The sequence below is a fragment of the Telmatherina bonti genome (genome assembly GCF_933228915.1).
Source record: "Telmatherina bonti genome assembly, chromosome: 23".
NCBI lineage: Eukaryota > Metazoa > Chordata > Actinopteri > Atheriniformes > Telmatherinidae > Telmatherina > Telmatherina bonti.
This window is the reverse complement of record NC_136632.1, coordinates 10,589,439-10,610,678: the sequence shown is the minus strand read 5'-3', so window position 1 is coordinate 10,610,678 and position 21,240 is coordinate 10,589,439. Positions and strand designations below refer to the sequence as shown.

The window sequence follows — 21,240 nt, the reverse complement described above, 5'->3', positions numbered from 1 at the left end:
ATGAAATGTTCAAAGTGAAGCACATTTGAATTAAAATGTATTTCATGGTAGCAAAATGTCTTAATAACAGGAACTAACAGGCCAAGTTTACTACTGTGTGTTATTCATTCTCTGTTAATAACTGTGTAAACATCTGAAAGCTTTGGAGACTTGTTCCTGGATCTTCAGATGAGGAATGTTGTCGGAGTTGTTTAGCAAATACAAGAATCAAACCAGTGATAAACTAACTGAAAATTGTTTAATATTTGTAGTCTAAGGTTGTGTTGTACAGAGTTGAAAGCCGTTAGTAAGAATATGCTGTATTCTTTAGATGAAACCATGCAGACAGTGCACAAAGGGCCAGATCTACTGCAGCATGTTGTGTGTACAATTGTCACTAGTCTTCAAAGTCTTAAGCATGTGCTCATCTCGCTTCTAGCATTATTTTATTTCTTTTGTTTTTGTTTTTGTTTTTTATAATTATTGTTGCTGCTATTGGACCTTCTCTATCAACATCTCATTGTAAGTTTACAATGACAATAAAGTCTCTTAATCTTAACTGAATTGGAAAGTTATGACTGCTCCTGACAATATGATGTTTGTTCAAACAGTAAAATGTTCAGTGTTCCAGGCAGGGCTTCATTCTCCACTGCACAGGTGGTCTTGTGTGTCTCAGTGGGTTTTGCATCATATGACCTTTGCCAAGGTGCAGGCTTCCATTCGGAACAACTATAATATGCAATTACTTCACTTTTGATGAGTGCACTTTCTGAACAGTTAAGAAGGTGGAGAAGAGATGAAAAAAAAAACAGTTCAGAGTTAAATTTCTCGGATTATCAAATACTTTCAAGCTATTACTAAAATAACACAACATATTCACTTGTTTAAGCGTTTACATTGTCCACTAAGGAGTTGTTGTGGGTGTCATGAAGTCCTTAAGGTTAAAAAAAAAAAAAGGCGCTATTTAAACCCTTTTAGTCAAACTGAATTAGATAATAGTGTCACCTAAATGGTTAATATGTACATTACTAAGACAGCAATGAACATTAGATGTAAATAGCAACGTACAAAGAGAGACTTCTGTAGAGAGACGTTTGGTATCTGGGTTACTCTACCCTCACATCTCCCCACTGCAGATGAATATTAATAAGAAGTTATTAATATCTGCTGCCTGCACTGTGTGTGTGAATCTGTGTGTATGTGAGGTCGACATGGAGGCGCAGCATGAACAAGCCTTCCTCCTCTTACTTCTCCTTCTCTTCCACTTATGCATATATACTTATCAGTTTTCCTTATTCTTGTTATCTCCCTTTGCTCCCTGCGGCGTTTTCTTTCTGGGTTTTTTTTTTTTTTTTGTGCCTTTTTCTCCATTAGTTTGTCTCATGTCCATCACCCCCACATCCATCGCTTGTGGCTATCCCAACTCCTTGTGTTTCAGGGAGGGATGCTGATGCCTGTGCTGGCACTTGTCATCAATCAACGAATTACTTCAATTTCCACCATTTATTAACTATTAGATTGTTTTTTTTAAATTTTTTTATTTGAGTTGTTTAAAGAAGAAAATTAATCATGACTCTGTTTGTCTTTATGCATTCATCACGTGGATCAGATTGGCTGTTTTAAAATGTTAGGGTGTGACATGACTAATGTAAGACTTAAAGTGAGACATCACTGTTGCATGTCTGTTCATGATTTCAAGATATGCAAGAAAAGGGACACCTGTCCAGTTTATCCCTAACAGCAATGGGTCTGGCCAAATAACTTTACTTATTCATTCAAACCACCCCATCCCAAATTACCCATGCTTGTTGGTATGAATATATAATTCTGTCACCCTTGAATTATTTGAATGCATAAAACTGAATAAAGATGTGATGTTAATGATTTAAAGTGGTGCTAATATGCAGGATGTGCTATTGCATTTATTTGTAGTCTATATGCTTGGCTAAGCTAAGCAATTAGTTCACAAACTGCAGTTATTTTAATTGTCTCCCATATTGTCACACATATTTCTAAATACATAAACAATATGCATATATATATTAACACTATATTTAACGCTAAAATAAAATGCAGGTTACTTGGAAAGATTTTAATTTACCATTACTCTTTGCTCTGTTTTAATTACCCTCACTTTGGTGGGTAGAATCTTTTGAGACACTTCAGCACATGCAGAGATATGTTCCTACACTTATAACACATATGAACAGGTTACACAAACTGGATGGAAGGATGTAAATCACGTGTTAAAGGGGGAAAATGCTTCACTAACCACCCTCATATTATTTTTTTGACTGCAAATTCATTTTGAGTCCTATTGTTACCCTTTGCTTCAAACACGCATGCAGTCCCTGACCTCCTGGGAGCACAAAGACAAGAACCAATTGCTTCCTCAGAGCCATGATTGACACTTTTTTTGATTTTTGGTTTTGGTTTTTGATAATAAACTGGAAGAGTCCAAATGACAGTGAACAATGTGCTGCTGAATATGGAGCATGGGAACATATTTCATACATGCACACCCCTTCTGCATTTATTTGTCAAATATATTACATATATAGAGAGTGTACAAGCACACACACTTTCTAATTTCCCCTTCACATCACCTTTGAGAGCAGATAGTAGCTTTCAGTTTCATGAACACATTAATATAAGATTTTTTTTAAGCTTGTGCAGTACAGCTGCCACAGGAAGGGCACAAATACGTTGTTGCACAAAATTAGTGTAAAGCAACACATATATTGGTTAATAACCATACTGTGTATTCTATACTGGTATGACAAATACTCAGAATATTTTCTTTTCCTGATGTCTCCTCTTTCAAGCCTGTTGGTCTGATACAAGTAGATGACATGCCACTTCCTATTTACTTCCTGTTAAATTGCATTTATATCATGCCCATGCTACTTAGGTCAGCGCATATTGTGAGCATCTGTTGGGGGTATGATAGTAGATCAAAGAAAGCAGGTGTGAATAACATGTCTTTCAATGAGAGGTGGTGGGTGTGTGGTGTGTTTACTTGGCCATATCATATGCACATATGGACAAAGCTAGAAAGACAAATGAGTCATTTACACATTTGCAGAAAATCAGAAAAAGGCGATGCAGACTGCAAATTCATGTATGTGCAGACTTGAAGCTGATATACACACATGCTCTGCTTTTGATTTTGCAAATGTGCATCAGAATTAGTGAATGTTTGTGGATGAAACTATCATTACATTCACACATTTTGATGATAGTTACAATTAGAGGTAAGCAAAGGAGAATGTCATGCACAAGTCATTAAAATACTGGAAAACCTGGAAAGTTTCATGACAAAAATGAAATCAAGACTTTACCTATTTAACCTTTGTTTTCTAAATGTCTGAGATTAAATTTGAGTTTGAATTATGGATTACGAGTTCTGAATAATAATGCTGTAGATGAGCATTTTCTCAGGCTTATTCCTGCGTAAAAGCAAAGGGAAGAGAATAATTGCCAGCTATTTGAAAATGACAGCGGATGAAGTGATGGGAGAAAGGGTGAGAAGCAGCAAAGCAAGGTAGATAAAGAAAAATGGGGAGATGAGGAAGTAGATTAATGGAGAAAGGAGGAAGGGTGCAACTGAAAATGAACTTGTCTGATCTAGAGAGTCAATGAAGGGAGTGACAGCTGTATGGATTAGAGAGAAAGGAGGATGAAGAAGAGGGTATAGGGTAAGGAGAAGCTGTGCTAAGAGGGAAGGATGGACGGGAGAAACATGGAGGATGGGGTGAGATGTAGAAGAGGGGAGGATGAATTATTTGGCAATGATGATGTGGAAGCCAGAGAAAAAGAAGGAGCAGAAGTAGACTGGAGGAGGAAAAATAGGTACAGTAGCAAAAGGAGGTCATCTTTTATAAGTAACGACAATTTAGCTAGGTTGGCAGATGACTGCACTGAACTGGAAAAAGAGACCATTGGTTAGGCCCAGTTTTATGGACCTGAGCGACGTTTCTTTCTTTTCACTATCAGAGCCCCTGTGAAGTTTATTAATGTGTGTCTGCATGTGTGTCCCTCATTAATTAGTGTCTGATCAGGTGTCATCATCAGTTAATTGACTGATAATTACGCCTCTGCTGTCCAACCAAATTGATCCCTGTTGAAACAAACACAGGGGAAGGGAAAGCAGATGCAGACAAAAGAGAGAGAGTAAGAAAATGGGAACATAAGTGAACAATGACAGGCACACAGAGGGGAACAGACTTATTTAGGGTGACTGGTCCTTCTCTTGGTATCTTATCTGGTCAAAACAATTAAAAAGGAGCAGAGCAACGTGAGACTTTTTAAAGCGTTTTGTTCCGCTAATGCTGTAATTTGCAGAGGAACCCTACTGATACTGGTGACCAATGTTACACTGTACAATCTGTAGAATTGTATTGTGTGCATGCGTAGTGGAGCAATGACATTTTGAGGCAGAGTGCTTAGAGTTGCAGTGATAGCATCTGTCTCTAGTCTTTATCATTTAGTAGATAACAGCTCTGCTGACTTTAGCTTGTATCGCAGCTCATTACAGTCTGCAGTTCAGCTCTCAGTGAAGTTTGGCTCAGCTGGCTTCACTGGAAGTTCGACTACAGTGAATACTGGCAGCCTTTCCATGCATGGCCTGATGCACAAGGTCTGATCTATCATCGGTCTGTGAGGCTTTGCTTAATGAATCCTGTTTTGTGCTTGTGCATTCTTGCAATTTAAATGCATCATGTGGAGGTTTCCCAGGCTGTAGCTTTTGAACATTTAATAATTGATTATCACACAGTAAATGCTCAGTTGCGACAACATTAGAAGCATAGCAGGTGATGAATAACAACAATGCTACAATAGCACCTTTCTAGTTGTGGGACCTAATAAACAGAATGGACAAAGCCTAAGGATCTGAGTATCCTTGACAAGAGACAAGTGACAGCTGCATGACCGGGTCAGAGCATATCCAAAACAGCAAGGCATGCAGGATGTTCCCAATATGCACTGCTTGATACTGTATGTACCAGAAGTAATCCGAGGAATAATAACAGGTGCACATATGATGGCTCAAGATTGGCCAGAGCTCACTGATGCAGGGCTGGAGAAAAGGTTGCCTGTCGTGTTCAGATCCAGTCTCTCCAAAGAGCCATTCTAAGATCAAATGTGGAAAATCCCAGTAAGAAAGTGACAAGGGGAAAACGATGTCCAATATGGACCTGATGGAGCTGGAAGAAGGAGGCCAGTTCTGATGCTTCATGTTTACTTTAACATCATGTGAATGTTTGTTTTTACTTAGAAGCATAATGGATGATAGAGACAGGGCAAGTCTGCCAAGACAGTCTGATGTTTTGAATAACGTTCTGCTGACTGCTTGGTCATATGATAGATGGATAAATGATAAGTTTAGGTCATGTCACTCATGGTTATGCACCCTTGCCCTCCAGCCAATTTTATCAGTCTGTCTTTGACTCCATATTTTCAGCTGGTCCTAAATTTAATTTCTTTGGTCCCATTTATTATTATGATGCCTTCCTCGCGACTCTATGCCCCCTCTCTTCTGCTGTTATAAAACTCGCTTCATCCTCTGCCTTTCTCATCCTCCATCCTTTCAGCTTTTTCTTTTCCTCAAGCAAAATTCACACATCAATGGAAAGCTGTGTGTCTTCCTACATAATAGAGAGCTGCTAACAGAATTACAGTCAATCATACAAGCACTCTGTTTATGGTGCAACACACACAAAAAACCAAAAGTGACATAAGTGGGAATATGCACATGAAAGGACAGGACATGTACAGACATGCAGCTCAACAGACAGATTAGTGAGCTCTGTATTATTAAAGTTTTACTGTCCTTTAATCCTGACACACTGGCTCAGACACCACATAGGCACACTTAGAAATGAACACTTTCAGAACAAATGCCCTGCGAGACAGACAGGCAGGGTGAGATAAACTGATCAAGAAGTACAATATGCTGAAAGTGATTATGGGACAGTGTGTGTGTTTGTGCACTGAATGTTTGTGTTTGTTAGAGCGACTAGATAAAATACGGTGTGTAGCAGCAGTAAGGGGACATTGTTAACACGACTGAATGAAGTAGAAGAGGCAAAGGAAGATACTGTGAGGTTTTATGCTGCATAGTTCAATATTTGTAAACTTAGCTGCTTAGTATGCTGCTTGAGAAATACACAGAAAACTGTGAAATTAACACTTTTAACCTAAGAAACCATCACTATAGCCCAGCAATGACAAGAAACTTTATGCTTTTAAACTGAAAGGATGGTGGAATAGTGACTTCACTCCTGGCAAATGTAAAAACACCTTCGTAGTTTGTACTGCTCTTCAAAACACACTGTTGTTCTGTACTTGTGGGCAGATTTTGTATTGTTTATTCAGTACATTTATTTGAAGAGTTTCTCATGGCAGTTCAGTTTAATTGTTACTCTATGTCATTGCTCTATAGCTCCATAACTTAGTTAAATGTCTTGCTCTGAACTCATTGTAGGAGATCACAATTTAAATGTACCTCAGAACCTGTTTTACATTTACTAATGAGAGGGCAATTAGCTCACCTGTTAGAAGCTAGCTGTCTGTAGCACATATTAGCATCCAATTTTAGCCTGCTCCAATTTTTGTATTCAATAATGTTTCTTCCACCAGATGTTGTGATAGTACATCTAATCACTATAAAATACTATTTAAGTTGTTATAATACTTTCTTTTTAGGACAACTTTGCTACTTTTTGTAGAGTGCCATTGCCTCTGTGGCTAAGGTACGTAGCTGCAGGTAGCTTAAACACGTTAGCTAATATTTTTAAAAAGCTTATTTTTAAACCCTTTGTGTGAGATATAGACATAACAGCTTTTACCTTCATATTTTTATGCTGTGCTACTTTAAACTATGCACTTTTTAAGTCCCATATTAAAAAGAGACAAATGAAAAATTTGATAAAATGTTCGAAATTTTCAATTACTTGTTACTTCTTATTCATTATACTGTATTTAGGAAGTGTTACATAAAAAAAACTGAAGTACTTCTGCAAAATAAAAAGCTCAGCTGTAATTAGCTGACGATAGATCAGCATTAGTTGTTTTTGTTTCGCTAAAGTCTTCTGTATGCTTGCTCGCTCTCACGTTTTTATGGCTTCATTAAAGTTATTAGAAACACCTGTACTCATCCTACAGTAACAAGTCAACATTATGGAACAAAACCTGTAAGTTAAATATAGTTTTTCAGGTGTAATTCTTCAGTTAACATATTAGAGATTTGATCTGACCACCTTTTTGTGTGACTGTTTACATGCAGCAGTGGTTGTGAAATGCTTTAAAGCAAAATATTCATTCATGTAAGTGATCTGAATATTTTTTTTTCTTGTTACAAAAGACAGTATGTGGGTGCGGTGGTTTCAGCATTGTTTCAGTTAGGATGCTAGTTGATGTTATGTTAGATAAGTGAGGTGACAATTTCTTAGGTAAAGCTTAAACTATTAATTTGTCTTAAACCAGTCACATTGTTTGGCTGAAAAAGTGACTGCAGCTGACAAGAGTCTGACAAGATGAAACATTTGTGATGTCAAAATGAGATGATTATGTTGACAAGTGATGCTACAAACTGTGTACCAAGAGTGTGTCTCTTACATTGTAATTAGCTTTGGTACATAATCATTTTGAATGATTCAAATTATCTAACTATGAACCATATCATGAAAGTGTTTCGTTATTGATCTTGTTATAACATTGAAATTTTGTCTTTTGTTTTGCTAAAAAAAAAATTATTGTGAAATGATATATACCACAGGAAAAACCAAACACTCAGAAAACATCATGATAAATTTAATATTACAAAATGACACCTGGAATATTTTTTATTTTAATGCTCAAGGAAAGTGACATCAGTTTATTGAGTACATTTTAGCTTCATCTATACATGTGAACTCCAATGAATACATTTGTTAAGATGACAATTGGTTTTGTACAAATGATTTGATCAAGAGGATAATTTTAGCGTGGCATGCACTTATCTCTTGTCCCTTATAACTGAGTTAAAGTTATTTGATAGTCAATTTAATATCGGCTGCCAGATGTCACTTATTGAACAGTTTTCAACTAATTTTAACACACCCTCTTGGCTGAAGCTCAGTTGGTCACATTTTGTATTGACACATACAATAGTGAGCACTATAAATATAATATGCATGGTCAAGTTGGTTGCGCTTACTGTGGGTCAGTGAAACTTTAAAAACTTGCATATTTGCACTGATATGAATAACAAAAAAAATGCTTTTATGAAAACATAACAACTTATATATATATATATATATATATATATATATATATATATATATATATATATATATATATTCATTCATTCATTTCCTGAACCGCTTAATCCAATTTTGGGTCGCGGGGAAGCTGGCTTTATATATACATGTACATTATTCATATATATATATATATATATATATATATATATATATATATATATATATATATATATATATATATATATATATATGAATATATAGTTATATATATATCTAACTATATATATATATATATATATATATATATAACTATATATATATATAAAACTAACCTTATAAAATTATATATATATATATATATATATATATATATATATATATATATATATATATATATATATATATATATATATATATATATATATATATATATGTTACGACCCAGACTCTGCTAGGGCAATTGAGCCGCACAAAAGAAAAACCTGTGGCCAGGTGTACATGTGGACCAAGACAGATTTATTGTCCAAGGAGGAAGACAAGGCAAGAATAGGCCAGGAATGGCCTCAAAATAGCCAAACCAAAAGCAAAACAAGCCCGTAAAGTGGTTATCCAACAAAATACAGCATTGGTTTAACTATTCCAAAACAAAAACTAACAGACATAACAGGACTGGATTTTATACAAAGTCAAAAAGTCCTTCCAGAACTACAACACGTTAGAGCCACAACACAGGCTGAGGGCAGACCACGACTGAGCCAGTGGTAGCCGTTGAATGAAAGACTCCTGGTGTCTTTTAAGTCCTGGTGATTAGTGGAGTCAGCTGAGTCCGGAGTTCCAATTATCCAATGGGCAGGGTGGAGATGAGCAGGTGACATGAAGGACCAATCCCAGCCAGGAGGCAGCAATCAGAGTTGTGTTTGAGCAGGAATCCCAGCTGAAGGTTCAGAATTAGTAAACTGAAAAACAATACAGGCAGCCGTAACAATATATATATATATATATATATATATATATATATATATATGTATATATATATATATATATATATATAAAGATATATATATATATATATATATATATATATATATATATATATATATATATATATATATATATATATATATATATATATATATATATATATATATATAATTTTGGCTTGGTATCCAGTATTACTTTCTGCTATGGCGCCTACGGTTTTTCTTTGCTATCAGTGCTCACAATCTTCCCCCAGGCTATCATCACACAGTGTGACTCCATACCTGGAAAATGTGTCAAAATGAATTTGAAGTAATTTAATTTCAGTGATTTTGGTCAATTTTATAAATGCCATTTAGCTAACCTTTGTACTAATCACAAACGATTAGTATCTTATTCTTCCTCCCTGTAATGTCACATTCTCCCATTTTCCAGTTTCTTGGTCTTTCTCTCTACTTATTTCTGTTGCAACAATGCAGATTGGATTAACTTCACATGGCCTCTGTGAAGTTTTCAGTTTAAAGGTTTTCATTCCATCGGTGCTGACAATATTGATCCATGGCTCCTTTCAGTTAGTTGGCGAGTTTTGAGGTGAAGCAATGCTCATGCAAGTATGGCGTCTAAATAAACACTAAGATTTCAGTGATTACTCAAATACTGTTCTGCTGGTTTTGAAGTAGTTTGATGTCATCAGTACAGTCTTGCTCCAAAGATATTTTCCTTTTTATTCACAGAAAAAAAAAAAAAAGAGAGCTTGCCCAGTTTGCTTTTGTGTTGGCAATAATTGAAAAAAAAAAGAACAGCTATAATCCTAAGAATGACATGAATTCAGTGTGTAATCTATTACAGGGTTTTAACATTTTCAGAATCCATACTGAGATTTCAGAGGGAAGGGGTGCTGAGAGGATATATTAACTGTCTTTAATCTGGCAAAGCGTACAGTGTGGATAATCCGCTCTCGCTTACTTTTCCTCAGTCTTCTTGTCATTCGTATGGGTGAAACAATGTAATCTCCCAGAGATTACTGTAATTCTGCCTCTCATAGCTCTCTAACTTTCTTTTATCTTTTAGTTTGTCACATCTATTTATTCTCTCCAGCCTTATGTTTTTTAAGCCCTAAATACACTTTAATTTCTCTCAGAAAGGTAAAAATGTGTTTTCTCAACTCTGGAATACAAAGCTTCAGACTGAATTTTCACACCAGTGACACCAAAATCTGAAATGATGCCATAAAATGACATGGAATCAAAGCAGAGAAACTGACAGGAGATAAACTCCAACAAAGTGTAATGTTCATTAAGGTGAATTCAAAGGACAGAAAAATGGTTGAAAGCTAAATATCATATAACATACAATGGGAGTATATTGGTTATAGGTCTTTTTCTGTAAATTGTTATCTAAAAAACGAAAAGCACGGCTCAGTCACTGGTATTTTAGCAGCTAAAACAGTTGTGAATTTTACAAATGAAACTGCCACAGCAGAAAATTAAACCACTGTTTCAGCCTCAAGGAACACGGTACAATGTATTTAATCAAGGAGTGAATCACATGTTGATTCAGGGAAGTGACATATTACTTTAATGTTAAGTAATGTGTGTCATTGGCTAACTTTTTGTCTTCTCACTGTTTTTTCCCCTTCCCATTTCTCTTTACTACAGGCTCCGACTACTCTCCCCCTCCTTCCCTCCCTCGCCCCCAACCCCCTGGCCTGACGAACGAGCACAGTGGTAGTGGCCATGACGACCACAGTGGCGGAGGGGGCAGGGTTAACCACGGAGTGGGTGTGGTTGGCCTCGCTCCGGAGCACATCCCAACACCAGGGGCAGCCCTGAGCTGGCAGGCGGCCATTGATGCTGCGCGGCAGGCGAAGATGATGGGCAATGCTGCATCAGGTGGAGGGGCAGGACTTGGGTCGGGAGGGGGTGGGCCCATCTCTACGGCCAGCTCTACGCAAAGGAAGAGACAACACTACAGCTCTAAACCCAAGAAACCGACCACAACGACAGCCACAAGGCCGCCTCGGGCCCTACTCTGTCTCACACTCAAAAACCCTATTCGCAGGGCCTGCATCAGCATCGTAGAGTGGAAGTATCCTCTGATCAGCTATAATGAAGTATTTCTTTTATAGTCTCCTCTGTTTGTTTGTTCTTTTACATCCATCTTTCAATAGAAAACCAGTTTCCATATAGAAAAGGTACTTTTAGTTCTCAGTGGTATTTGTACCCCGGTCAAAATTGTCCTCATTATTTCTTATAAAACCATATATTTTCTTATACAAAAATCCATGTAACTGTTCTTGTCTGCCCTGTAAAGATTCACATTTATATTCTAAATATGTCCAACAACAACGATCAATCATCATTTTTAAAATGTGAAGACTTTGTGATCGCTTCCACGTCTTTAGTGAAAGCCGCTTTATAAAGAGTTCAGACTCAAAGTGGAATTTATAGAAATATGGAGACTAAAGTTATAATCGGAAGGCAGAAATGTGTGCACTGTAAAGCAAGTGTGTCTAAGAGAAAACAATGAAAGCAACTAATATATCGACGTCCTTGCACAGCCCAAAGACTCAAGGCCACTTCAAGGCCACTGAAGAAACAGAAGGGTGAACATGATAAATAATCAATTTAACAAGTTTAAAGCTTTTTTACTGTAGGAAAGTAAAAAAGGCAAAGAAGTCATTCCAGAGTGGGTTTATGTTCAGGTTGCAGTGATGAGTTTTATTGTCGGACACCAAGGGAAATATTTTATTTCTCACCTCCTTCAGTGATGTTAACACCCTCTGTGGGGAACTTTAATCAATCTCCCTTCTGTCCTTTAACGCTCAATAAGTGTGATTTTTCTTCACTCGGTCGTCTTAATACCCTCTTCCGTTCTTATATCAGTCCTAACCCAGTCTTTTTTATGTTTTCTCACAGGAGAATAATACAAATTGTGCTATTTTCATGTCTCCTTCACACTTCTCTCTAATATAGCTTTCCCCCATAGCGCTTTCTGATGACATTCATCTTCCTCCCCCACACCCATCCATGCATCCATTCCTGCTTTCCTCCCTCTATCCAGCTTGGAGTTCACAATCTGTTTCTCTTTATTTGTACAAACCTTCATTCCTGCTGCACTTCCATTGTTTTCTTTTTTTTTCAACTCTTTCTTTTCTTTTTTTTCCTTTTTTTATTTTCAAGCTCACAATCATAACAGCTCAGTTCTCCCTCAGGGTTGTAGAGAAAGGGACAAGTGAGGAGTGGCAGAAATGGTCAGTGTCGCAATCAAAGGAATCAATAAGAGGTGCAGATCACCATCAGCATCACCCCGGGAGGAGCCTGTCCCACATCATTCTCAGAGACAGAAGGTGAGGAAGACTTTCCAGGGAAATGAGAAGGGCAGGGATGTGGGCAGGATGCAGGCATCAACAGGGATAATGGAGCGGAGAGGCTGAAGAGGGAGGAAGTGAGTGAAGGATTGAGGGAAGATGGGAAAGGTAAACAAGAAAAATTACATGGCAGGTGGAGGGCAAATAATGAGTGAGGGGACAAAGTGATGGTGTGGGTGGAGACTGTGGAGGGATCATGATAGAAGATACAAGCGGAGGGGAGAGGAGAGGGAACTGGTGAGGAGAAATATGAAGGTATTTACTGAGGGCTGGTTTAGAAAATTATCCATCCATCCATCCATCCATCCATCCTCTTTCTATAAGGCTGAGTGCAATTTAGGGTTGTGGAGGCTCCAGTCACCATTTTGATGCATTTCTACATAAATCAAAATAAAAAACAAAGCATTCTTTTTTTTTCATCTATAAATAACTTTATTTCTAAGTTGTTTGCAGTTTGCACTTTTAAATCATCACTGACAAGAGATTTGTTGTGAATATTGTGTGATAAATCATATCAGAATTATTAGTCACATCATTACAAATGAGAATTATTAGAAAGCCACTGCAAAATAGTCTAACTCAGTTTAATCTGGATAATTTGTTCAATGGCATATATCTTACAGAGAGAATTTAGTTTTGTTAAAAGGTTGAAAATACCTGTTTCTATTTAAACAGAATATTTCCAGTGGATTCATTTCTAAACTTCGCACAACAAGTGAAGGAATTTATGTTTGGTCAATTATTTCTCCCTTTAAAAAATGCCAGCTGGTTTTATAATACACTGTTGGAAAGCCTGATTTGTCGTCTAAACAGTGAGGTATAACTTGTAAAGCCTCTGCAGTGTTCTTCTGTTGTTATTCACTCTTGTTAAAGTTGCTAGGTGGATCGGATGATTGCTTTCTCCCACAGTCAGATGAAAAAAAAGTATGTGGAAGATACATATGTAGCTGCAACAGCCTGGCGCCTCTTTCTCATGCTGGTCCCTGATCACAATTTGCTGTGGGATGACATCCCATTCCTCAACCAGGAATAGCTGAAGATCAGCCAGTATGGGTGTGTTAGTTGCTTTAGAACACACACTCAAGCCACACAGCAGGTTATTTCATCCTCTCCACCCCCAGATTCTGGAGGTAATTCTGACTGTGTGCAGGGCATCGCCTCCCCAAGGATTTCATTAAGCCTCAGATTCTGGAGATATGGGATCGCCATTCACTCCAGAATTTCATTCTTTTATGCAAAAAGGTGCTAACCAGGTGCCAGTCATACATCTGTGATTCACACACACCTGGCTCCCCCGATCGCAGGATTAGAGTTAGTCAGGCTACTGAGTCATAGTCAGTCACCAGTCTTAAATCGTTTGCTCCAGTAGTGTATAAGCTGGGAAAAAAGAAAAAAAAAGAACTATTTAATGGGAATGAGGAAGAATAAACCCTCAGGGTCATTTAAGCAATATAAGCTAGTGACTGATGACTCTGCAGATCATTACCCACAATTCCCAGAATCATTCATTCACACAGATCCAAAGGGTATGGAGGAAGAAAAGGACAGAAGAGTGAGGGAGTTAGAAGAGAAATGCATGAATGGTAAGCATGGTCTGCTGTGGAAAATGACTCAAAAGAAAAAAATCTGGAAAAGTTATATTAATAATAAAACAAAAAAAAGTGTATATCTGTTGCTTACGTTGTTTATCCAAATGTTGTATTATGGGATATCCTTCGTATCTGCAGGCTGGGTAAATGTCAAACATTAGCCGATGAATTTTATACATATAAAATTATACCTACATGGTTTCATTCTGTTTTAATAGGTTATAAGTGTGTGCACATCATGCAGTACCCCTCACTCTCTAGAGGTAACGGATCCAAAATCTTCCTCTTTTCTTCTTCTGTTACCATGACAACAGCTACTGCTCTCAACAGGTCGATGGGGCCTGTCAAAGCTCGCACATAATGCACAAATACACCGGCAGATTAGAGGACACACATTAACACTTTTGAAGAACACAAACACAGCTACATGCAGATGAGAAAGCACTGAGGCACCCGGTCCCGTCTCATGCTGGGTAATTATACCATTTGAGCATTATGTGGACACTGGAAGGTCAATGGGAGAGACATAGAGAGAGCAGGGGCAAATAAATGCCCACCAACCATATCATCTCAGATGAAATCAAAATAAGTGGTTGTTCAGTAAAGTGCCACTGACTGCATGCAAAGAACACACACTTTTATGTTTTTATTTTAATATTAATTGTAAAATCTTCTCAGCATAGCAAAGCAGAGCGTCAAGTTTTTTTCTCCTGGTAATTATATCGGGATGCCCACGGTTTGTCAAGATAACAGATTATCTATGTTATTATGAGCCACATGAGATATTTGCATGAGCCACTAGCTGAAGAAAATTACTGCTTCCTGGTGTGTGTGTGGATGCAATCCCAGTGTGACAATATGTCCTAAGTACATTCAGTTGGTTTGGTAAAATAACACATTTAAAAATGAACCAGACAATGAATACTGTATTCCTTCAGCCATAAGCAAGACACAGGCATCCAAATGTGTATTTAATTGTTATGTAACCAACTGCTGTTTTTATACAATTATCACAATCAGTCCCACCAGTTAGTTTATAGCTGAAGTCTAACAAATCCCAAATTCAGCTGATATTTCTCTTCTCCGTGCTGTTGAAGAGGAGATACTGCTGCTGTTGTTGAGCCTGTTAATTTTCATTATTAATAGACTCAGAGCTGGATTTGATTCCTTGCTCAGACCTCAATTTGTTGTTTTGCTCTCAGCAGCACAGCAGACAGAAGATTTATTATCGAGTTGATAGAAGCAGACCTCAAGGTTTTTTCTTTTAAATTATGGGTCAGGAACCCACAGTGAGTCACAGGCTTGTGTTTCAGTGGGTCCCCACATGTCTTAAGTGAGTTTAATGAGGCCTTGGTACAGGGTGAGTGATTAATTTTGATGCATTTTGGTCCCAGGCTGAATAAGCTGAATTATCTAGTGGCTGACACTGTTCAAGGGTCAGTACTTAATCCAAACATAAACAACACATTGCAAGTTTTTTTTCCTCCCTGTAATTCTTTCTCCATCTGCAGATCCACTCTTAAAACAGTAGTCAGAGCTCTAAACTTAATAGTAGGCATCATGTTTTCTGTAGTGGAACAACACACAATAAGTCTGCCAGTATCATTAAGGCACACTAAAGGAAAATTGTTCAGCAGCTTCATTTGTAAAACACAATTAATTAGTTTTTAAGAGTTTTCAATGTTTCTACTGCTCTACAGATCTTTAAATAAAAACATTTAGGAAATGTTCAATAATTTCAAAATCCTTTTGAGATAATGAGAAATTTTAGCCTTTTTTTTTTTTTTTAATTTTGTTAAGTTGAATTCAGTGTTATTTTTTAGAAAGCCATGTAAAACACTTTTTAAAATAAATCTGTTTGATGTATTAAGATCATACTTAGCTCAAATGTCAGGATGGTCAAGAGGGTGAAAAGAATAACTGATAAGATGTGCTTTCTTCCAGAAAAGTGCAATAAAAAAAAAAAGTCCCTAAACACTTTATTCAAGTATTGATTTCCTGGTTGGTATTTGGAAAATATTTATTTTTAAAATATTATTCTAGTTTTTTATTTATTGGTCCACTGGGGGGTCCTGGTAGTGAGAGGGTCCACCAGGCCAGTACCAGGTCAAACACTGGCATTTTAGGGGTTTCAGAAAAAAAAACACTTGGAAAATAATTTTCAGTGAAAAAGATAGAGAAAAAAGACAGAAAGAAAAAAGGAAAAAGTACACCAGGAAGGAAAGAATTAAAGAAAGGGGGAGGGCAAGAAGAAGAGGGAGGTGACAGCAGCAGCAGTTTGTAATTGTGTTGATGAAAAGCAGACCTCCTCCGTCTCTCCTTCACATTCTCTCCCTTTCTCTGCCTCCATCTCTTCACTCTCGGTTCACCCTTTCTCTCAGAGGCCCAAAATAATGAGGTCAGTCCCCTCTCAAGGACCGTTCCAAATAAAAACCCTCCATGTCTCTCCTTTCATTCCATCCTGCTCTCTCTCTCTGTCCACATCCCGTCTTCCACGCGACAGGCCTGCCGCTTAACACACCCATATTAGGAGATGCACTGTCCCTCTAACCACCTCCTGTACGCACAAGGAGGTTCCTTAGCTACTCAACTTGTCTTATTGTTAACAAAAAAGCTAATTCAAAATCTTTGATCTCTGTGTGTGTGCACCATGCTTGTGCTTTTTGCTGTGTGGTTTGTGTATATATCACCCCTTCTTATGTAAGAATTAGTTTGTCTAGAAATATATCTGTTAAAACAATTTCCCTGATTTGAAGTATTTCAGGATAATCAGAAACCAAAGTTTTTTATTTTTATGTTTCTAAAGGTTTTTATTTATTTTAAAATGTTTATATTTTAAAAATGCCAATCCAGTGACCCTCTAATACAGCTCAAACTAAGCTAATATTAATCAATCAGTCATGTAGATGAAACTCTCTATGTCATATTTGTATTGCAAGCTGTTTTTCCCCCTTGTTTTTCCTTAACCCTGGACTCAGACCATTTGAGATCATCATACTGATGACCATCTTCGCTAACTGTGTGGCCTTAGCTGTCTACATCCCCTTCCCTGAGGATGACTCAAATGCCACCAACTCCAACCTGGTGAGTAAAGGATATCATTCGGAGTCACTGTTTGGGTTAAAGGTTGCTGATTTAAACAGCTGTTTGACCCGTTGGCTGCAGTATGCTCTTAGCATGGGTTGTTTTTAATATCCTGATTATAACTTGTTCAGAATGAATGGGATTTATGAAGCCGCACATGAGCAGTGTTTTCCTCTTTGTGACATTTGCATATTGTTGGCTGATTTCACTGTGTGGTTTGCTGCCTTCTATCTACCCAATGCTTTTGCTGTTTCATGAAGGTAAAATACAGATGTGATCATTCAAAAAGATGGTTTGAAAGACAGATTGTGTAAGAAGATAACCATGGAGGACAAGAAACTAGGTGTGCGGGAGAAAAATAAGGAGAACAATTACCTGGCATGCTAGCTTCTTTTTAGCATTACTGACTCCGACATAGTCTTATAGTAATGCTTTGTGTGAAGCCTAAAAGAAATGACTGGCTTTAGTTATTCTAAATTAGGACTCTTGAATGAGTTCATTTGATCAGTGGGAAAGCAAAATTTCTTTATGGGAAGAAGAATATATGTTCCACTGTGAGCTCTTGTGTTAGACTGATTTGACTTGCTTAATTAAATGATATGCAAGCCCAAAATGTCATTAGTCTAATGGGCTAAATCACTAAATGTGACATATTCTTCTTAGTAAAGCAGAAAAACTCATTGCCAAGCAACACCAAACACAGTTTCTAAAGCTGCTGCTCTCACATGTCTACCCAGATGCTTTATTAACTTAGTGGGTTTCTCATTAGATTTTCACTGGTTCTCAAAAAGCTGTCTATCCTCTCTGTGCATTTATGGCAGGACTACTCAAAATGTGATGACTGGGTGTTCTTGAAGGGAGCCAGCACATGATTCAAGACCAAAAGCGTACTCACGAGACAGTCTTCTCTGATGACTTCCTGTTTTTAACGGCTGTGTCTAATAAGTCACATAATGGTTGTTCAAAATCTTCAAGTTGCTTGAAGTTTCACCTGTTTTTTAGATCCATTGTCGAACAGATTTAGCATGTATATTTTTTCTCTAAATCCTCCTTCATGTTCCACCATACAGTAGCTTTTCTGTAGCCTTCCACAATAAACTGCTGCATTGTCAACTTTCTGATACTTTTCTAGACGCAACAGACAATAATTCTTACATGACATTTTGAGACAATCATGCTAATGAGGCAAATGAATTCCTTCATGAGGTGTGACTAGTTGCCATGTGCTAGCAGTGCTCTGTAAGTCATTTTAAACCCAACACACGGCTGCTGCAGGTAGCAGTTTAATGCGGTATGTTGGTGTCATAAGTGGGGTTACGTTCATGTAACCACTGAACAGTCAGTTGCTAAAGTTTGATGTTTAAAAATTTGTTTGGTTTAGTTTTTAGGGGCTTTTTTAAAAACAGTGTTTGTGATTGTCCTGTTCAGGAAATGGCGATTTTGTTGGTAAATATCAGTTGTTTCCAGTATTGTTGTTAACTGTTATTGTAACTGTTTGTACTGCAGCTGGGTTATGGACATACTTTCTTGCAAAAACACTGATCTTAATGAAATGTTCAGTATAAGCGCATGAATTTGATATATGGCTATTTAATCCTCATTGGATACAATACAAGCTACATAATATCATGAATCCATCTTTGTGGTGGTAATATTAACCAGCATTTAGTATGATTTTTAATCATATGTTACAATTTCAGTGGCTGATCAGTCCACTAGCAGCATTACAGCCAAAAGCTTGTCAGGTCAGGCCAAGTTATGTTTCAACTTTATCTTCAACTTCAACTTTATTTATATAGTGTCAAATCACGGCAATGCCATCTCAAGACGCTTTACAGACAGAGAAAAAAACATAATGAAAAGCCAATTCATAATAGCCTATATAAGGAAACCAACAGAGTTGGAGGTCCAACTCAATCTCCCATCCTGAGCAAGCACACTGGCAACTGTGGGAAGGAAAAAACTCCCTTTTAAAATGAAGGAAACCTCCGGCAGAACCCGGCTCAAGGACAGGCAGCCATCTGCCTCTGCTGTGTGGGGGGAAGAGGACAGATAGATGACAGACAACAGGAACTGCTACTCCCGGCCAGGGAGACCTGCTGAGACATGAGACATACATGTTAATGATGCAACACTGTTATTGGGGGCGGGGGGGGAATAAAAGAGAGAGATACAGAGAAAGAAGCTCAGTATATCAGGAAATGTCCCTCAGCAGTCTAAACCTATAGCAGCATAACTAAGGGATGCTAACCATCCCTAGTTATAGGACTTATCATAAAAATAAGTCTTCAGCCTAGTCTTAAAGGTGGGGAGGGTGTCTGCTTCCCTAACACTAACTGGGAGCTTATTCCATGAGAGAGGGGGGCCTGATAACCAAAGGCTTGATAACCAAAGGCTTTCCAAATTTCCAAGGTTTACAAGCATTTTACCTGGAAAAAAGGGTAAAGAAAAGTATTTAAGTCCACACCTTGGTCATCAAGTAGTTTTTGTAAAATTCCAATGCTAGAAATCATTACTCTACTTTCCTAAACTAATCAAACCAGTGTCTCACAGCCAGAAGATCTCAGAATTTTAGGCTCCATTTGGTATGTGTTTATAATGTGTGTGTATATGTGTGACGAAGTGCCAGCTTAGAGATCTGTGCCAGTGTGTATTATTAAGAGAGAGAGACACTAATCCCTCTGAGACCATGAAACATCTGTCACTCTGCCTTTGACCCTTTCTTTCCTTCTTTCTTGGGATTATTTTGCCACACTTGTTCTGGAGAGTTCATGGAGTGCTACACCATGTGAAGCTATTCACATGCAAGCATGTACATGCATGCTCTGTTACTTATTTAGAGAAACAAGTGGTGTGACATTCAGTAGATCCACATTCATAGAATGATGTTCAGATTTCTGTTACTTTTATCTGTCCATGAATCGTTTTGGGCAGCATAATATTTGTTTCTATTTGTTTACTGTGCGCCTGATGTGTTACATAATGATACAGTATGAGTGCAAGTAAATGAGTCACTCGAGGAATCCTGCAAAAGGTGTCAATTTGAATGTTTTTTGCATTATTTTACATGCAGTATTTTTACATTAGTTCAATCACTTTTCTGTGTTTTCCCATTAAGTTTTGAGAAATGTTTTGTATTTGTTTTAAAGATATGTTTTGTAATGATTTCTTCTTATTGTGCAGCCTTTCAGAAAGTCAGAAAGTCTATAAATTAGCTGCATCTTTGTTAAGCCTGCATCCAAAAGACTATTGTTGTATTTCTTTTAGGGTTATTTTTGACTGTACAGGTGCCCCCCCCCCCCCCCCCCCCCCTCCCAACCACCCAAGTTAATGAACAGATACAGCACAGACGTCCATATCACCGAGCACAAGTTACTCAGCACCACCACAGCTGTGGTCAATTAGTTTTAAAACCTTCTGACAGACAGGAAGCCGTGTGCAGATGGACAGAGTTTTAAATATATGGTTTAACTATTTGTCTGCCTGGGAGTGGTTGAGCAAAGTAAGTCTGTAAAAGTAAAGAAGTCATTTTTGGCAAAGGAAGGATGCAAACACAAGCAACTGTCAAGATCATTAACATCACAGCATATGTCTGAGCTGGTTTAGTTCAGGCACAGCACTTAAATATGTTTTCCTTCTTTAAAAAAAGAGAGAGAATAACAAATGACAGGGAGTAAGTGAAAAACATGCGCATGCATTGGAATATTAAATACAGCCAAGGCACAGTGTGGTCGAACAACATAAAGTTGCTGATGGCTCATTATAAATGCATTGTGCTTTGTACGTCTACTGGAGCATTTCTAAAGTGGAATTGGTCCTCCTTAGTTTGAATTATTTTACAGCACAGTGCATGCCTCATAACTAATACATAACATGACCATTATGATCAAAACAATCATATATCATACACTGCTAGATATGCAAGCAATTATGTTTACATTTTATTTGCAATTAAGCAAACTGAGTTCTTTCAATTGGGATCATGAGAGAGAAG

At 37.5% G+C, this 21,240-nt stretch overlaps 1 protein-coding gene across 1 annotated transcript in view; it reads left to right on the top strand.

Annotated features, from left to right (window-relative positions):
• The window catches only part of cacna1c (calcium channel, voltage-dependent, L type, alpha 1C subunit), a gene marked incomplete at both ends in the record, with an annotated part of 191,722 nt that overhangs the window by 55,512 nt on the left and 114,970 nt on the right, over nucleotides 1-21,240 (top strand). Inside the window, 2 exons of the mRNA XM_079263032.1 lie at nucleotides 10,862-11,291; nucleotides 17,141-17,246. Coding sequence (XP_079119158.1) covers nucleotides 10,862-11,291; nucleotides 17,141-17,246 — 536 coding nt within the window. The remainder of the gene's footprint in view (nucleotides 1-10,861; nucleotides 11,292-17,140; nucleotides 17,247-21,240) is intronic.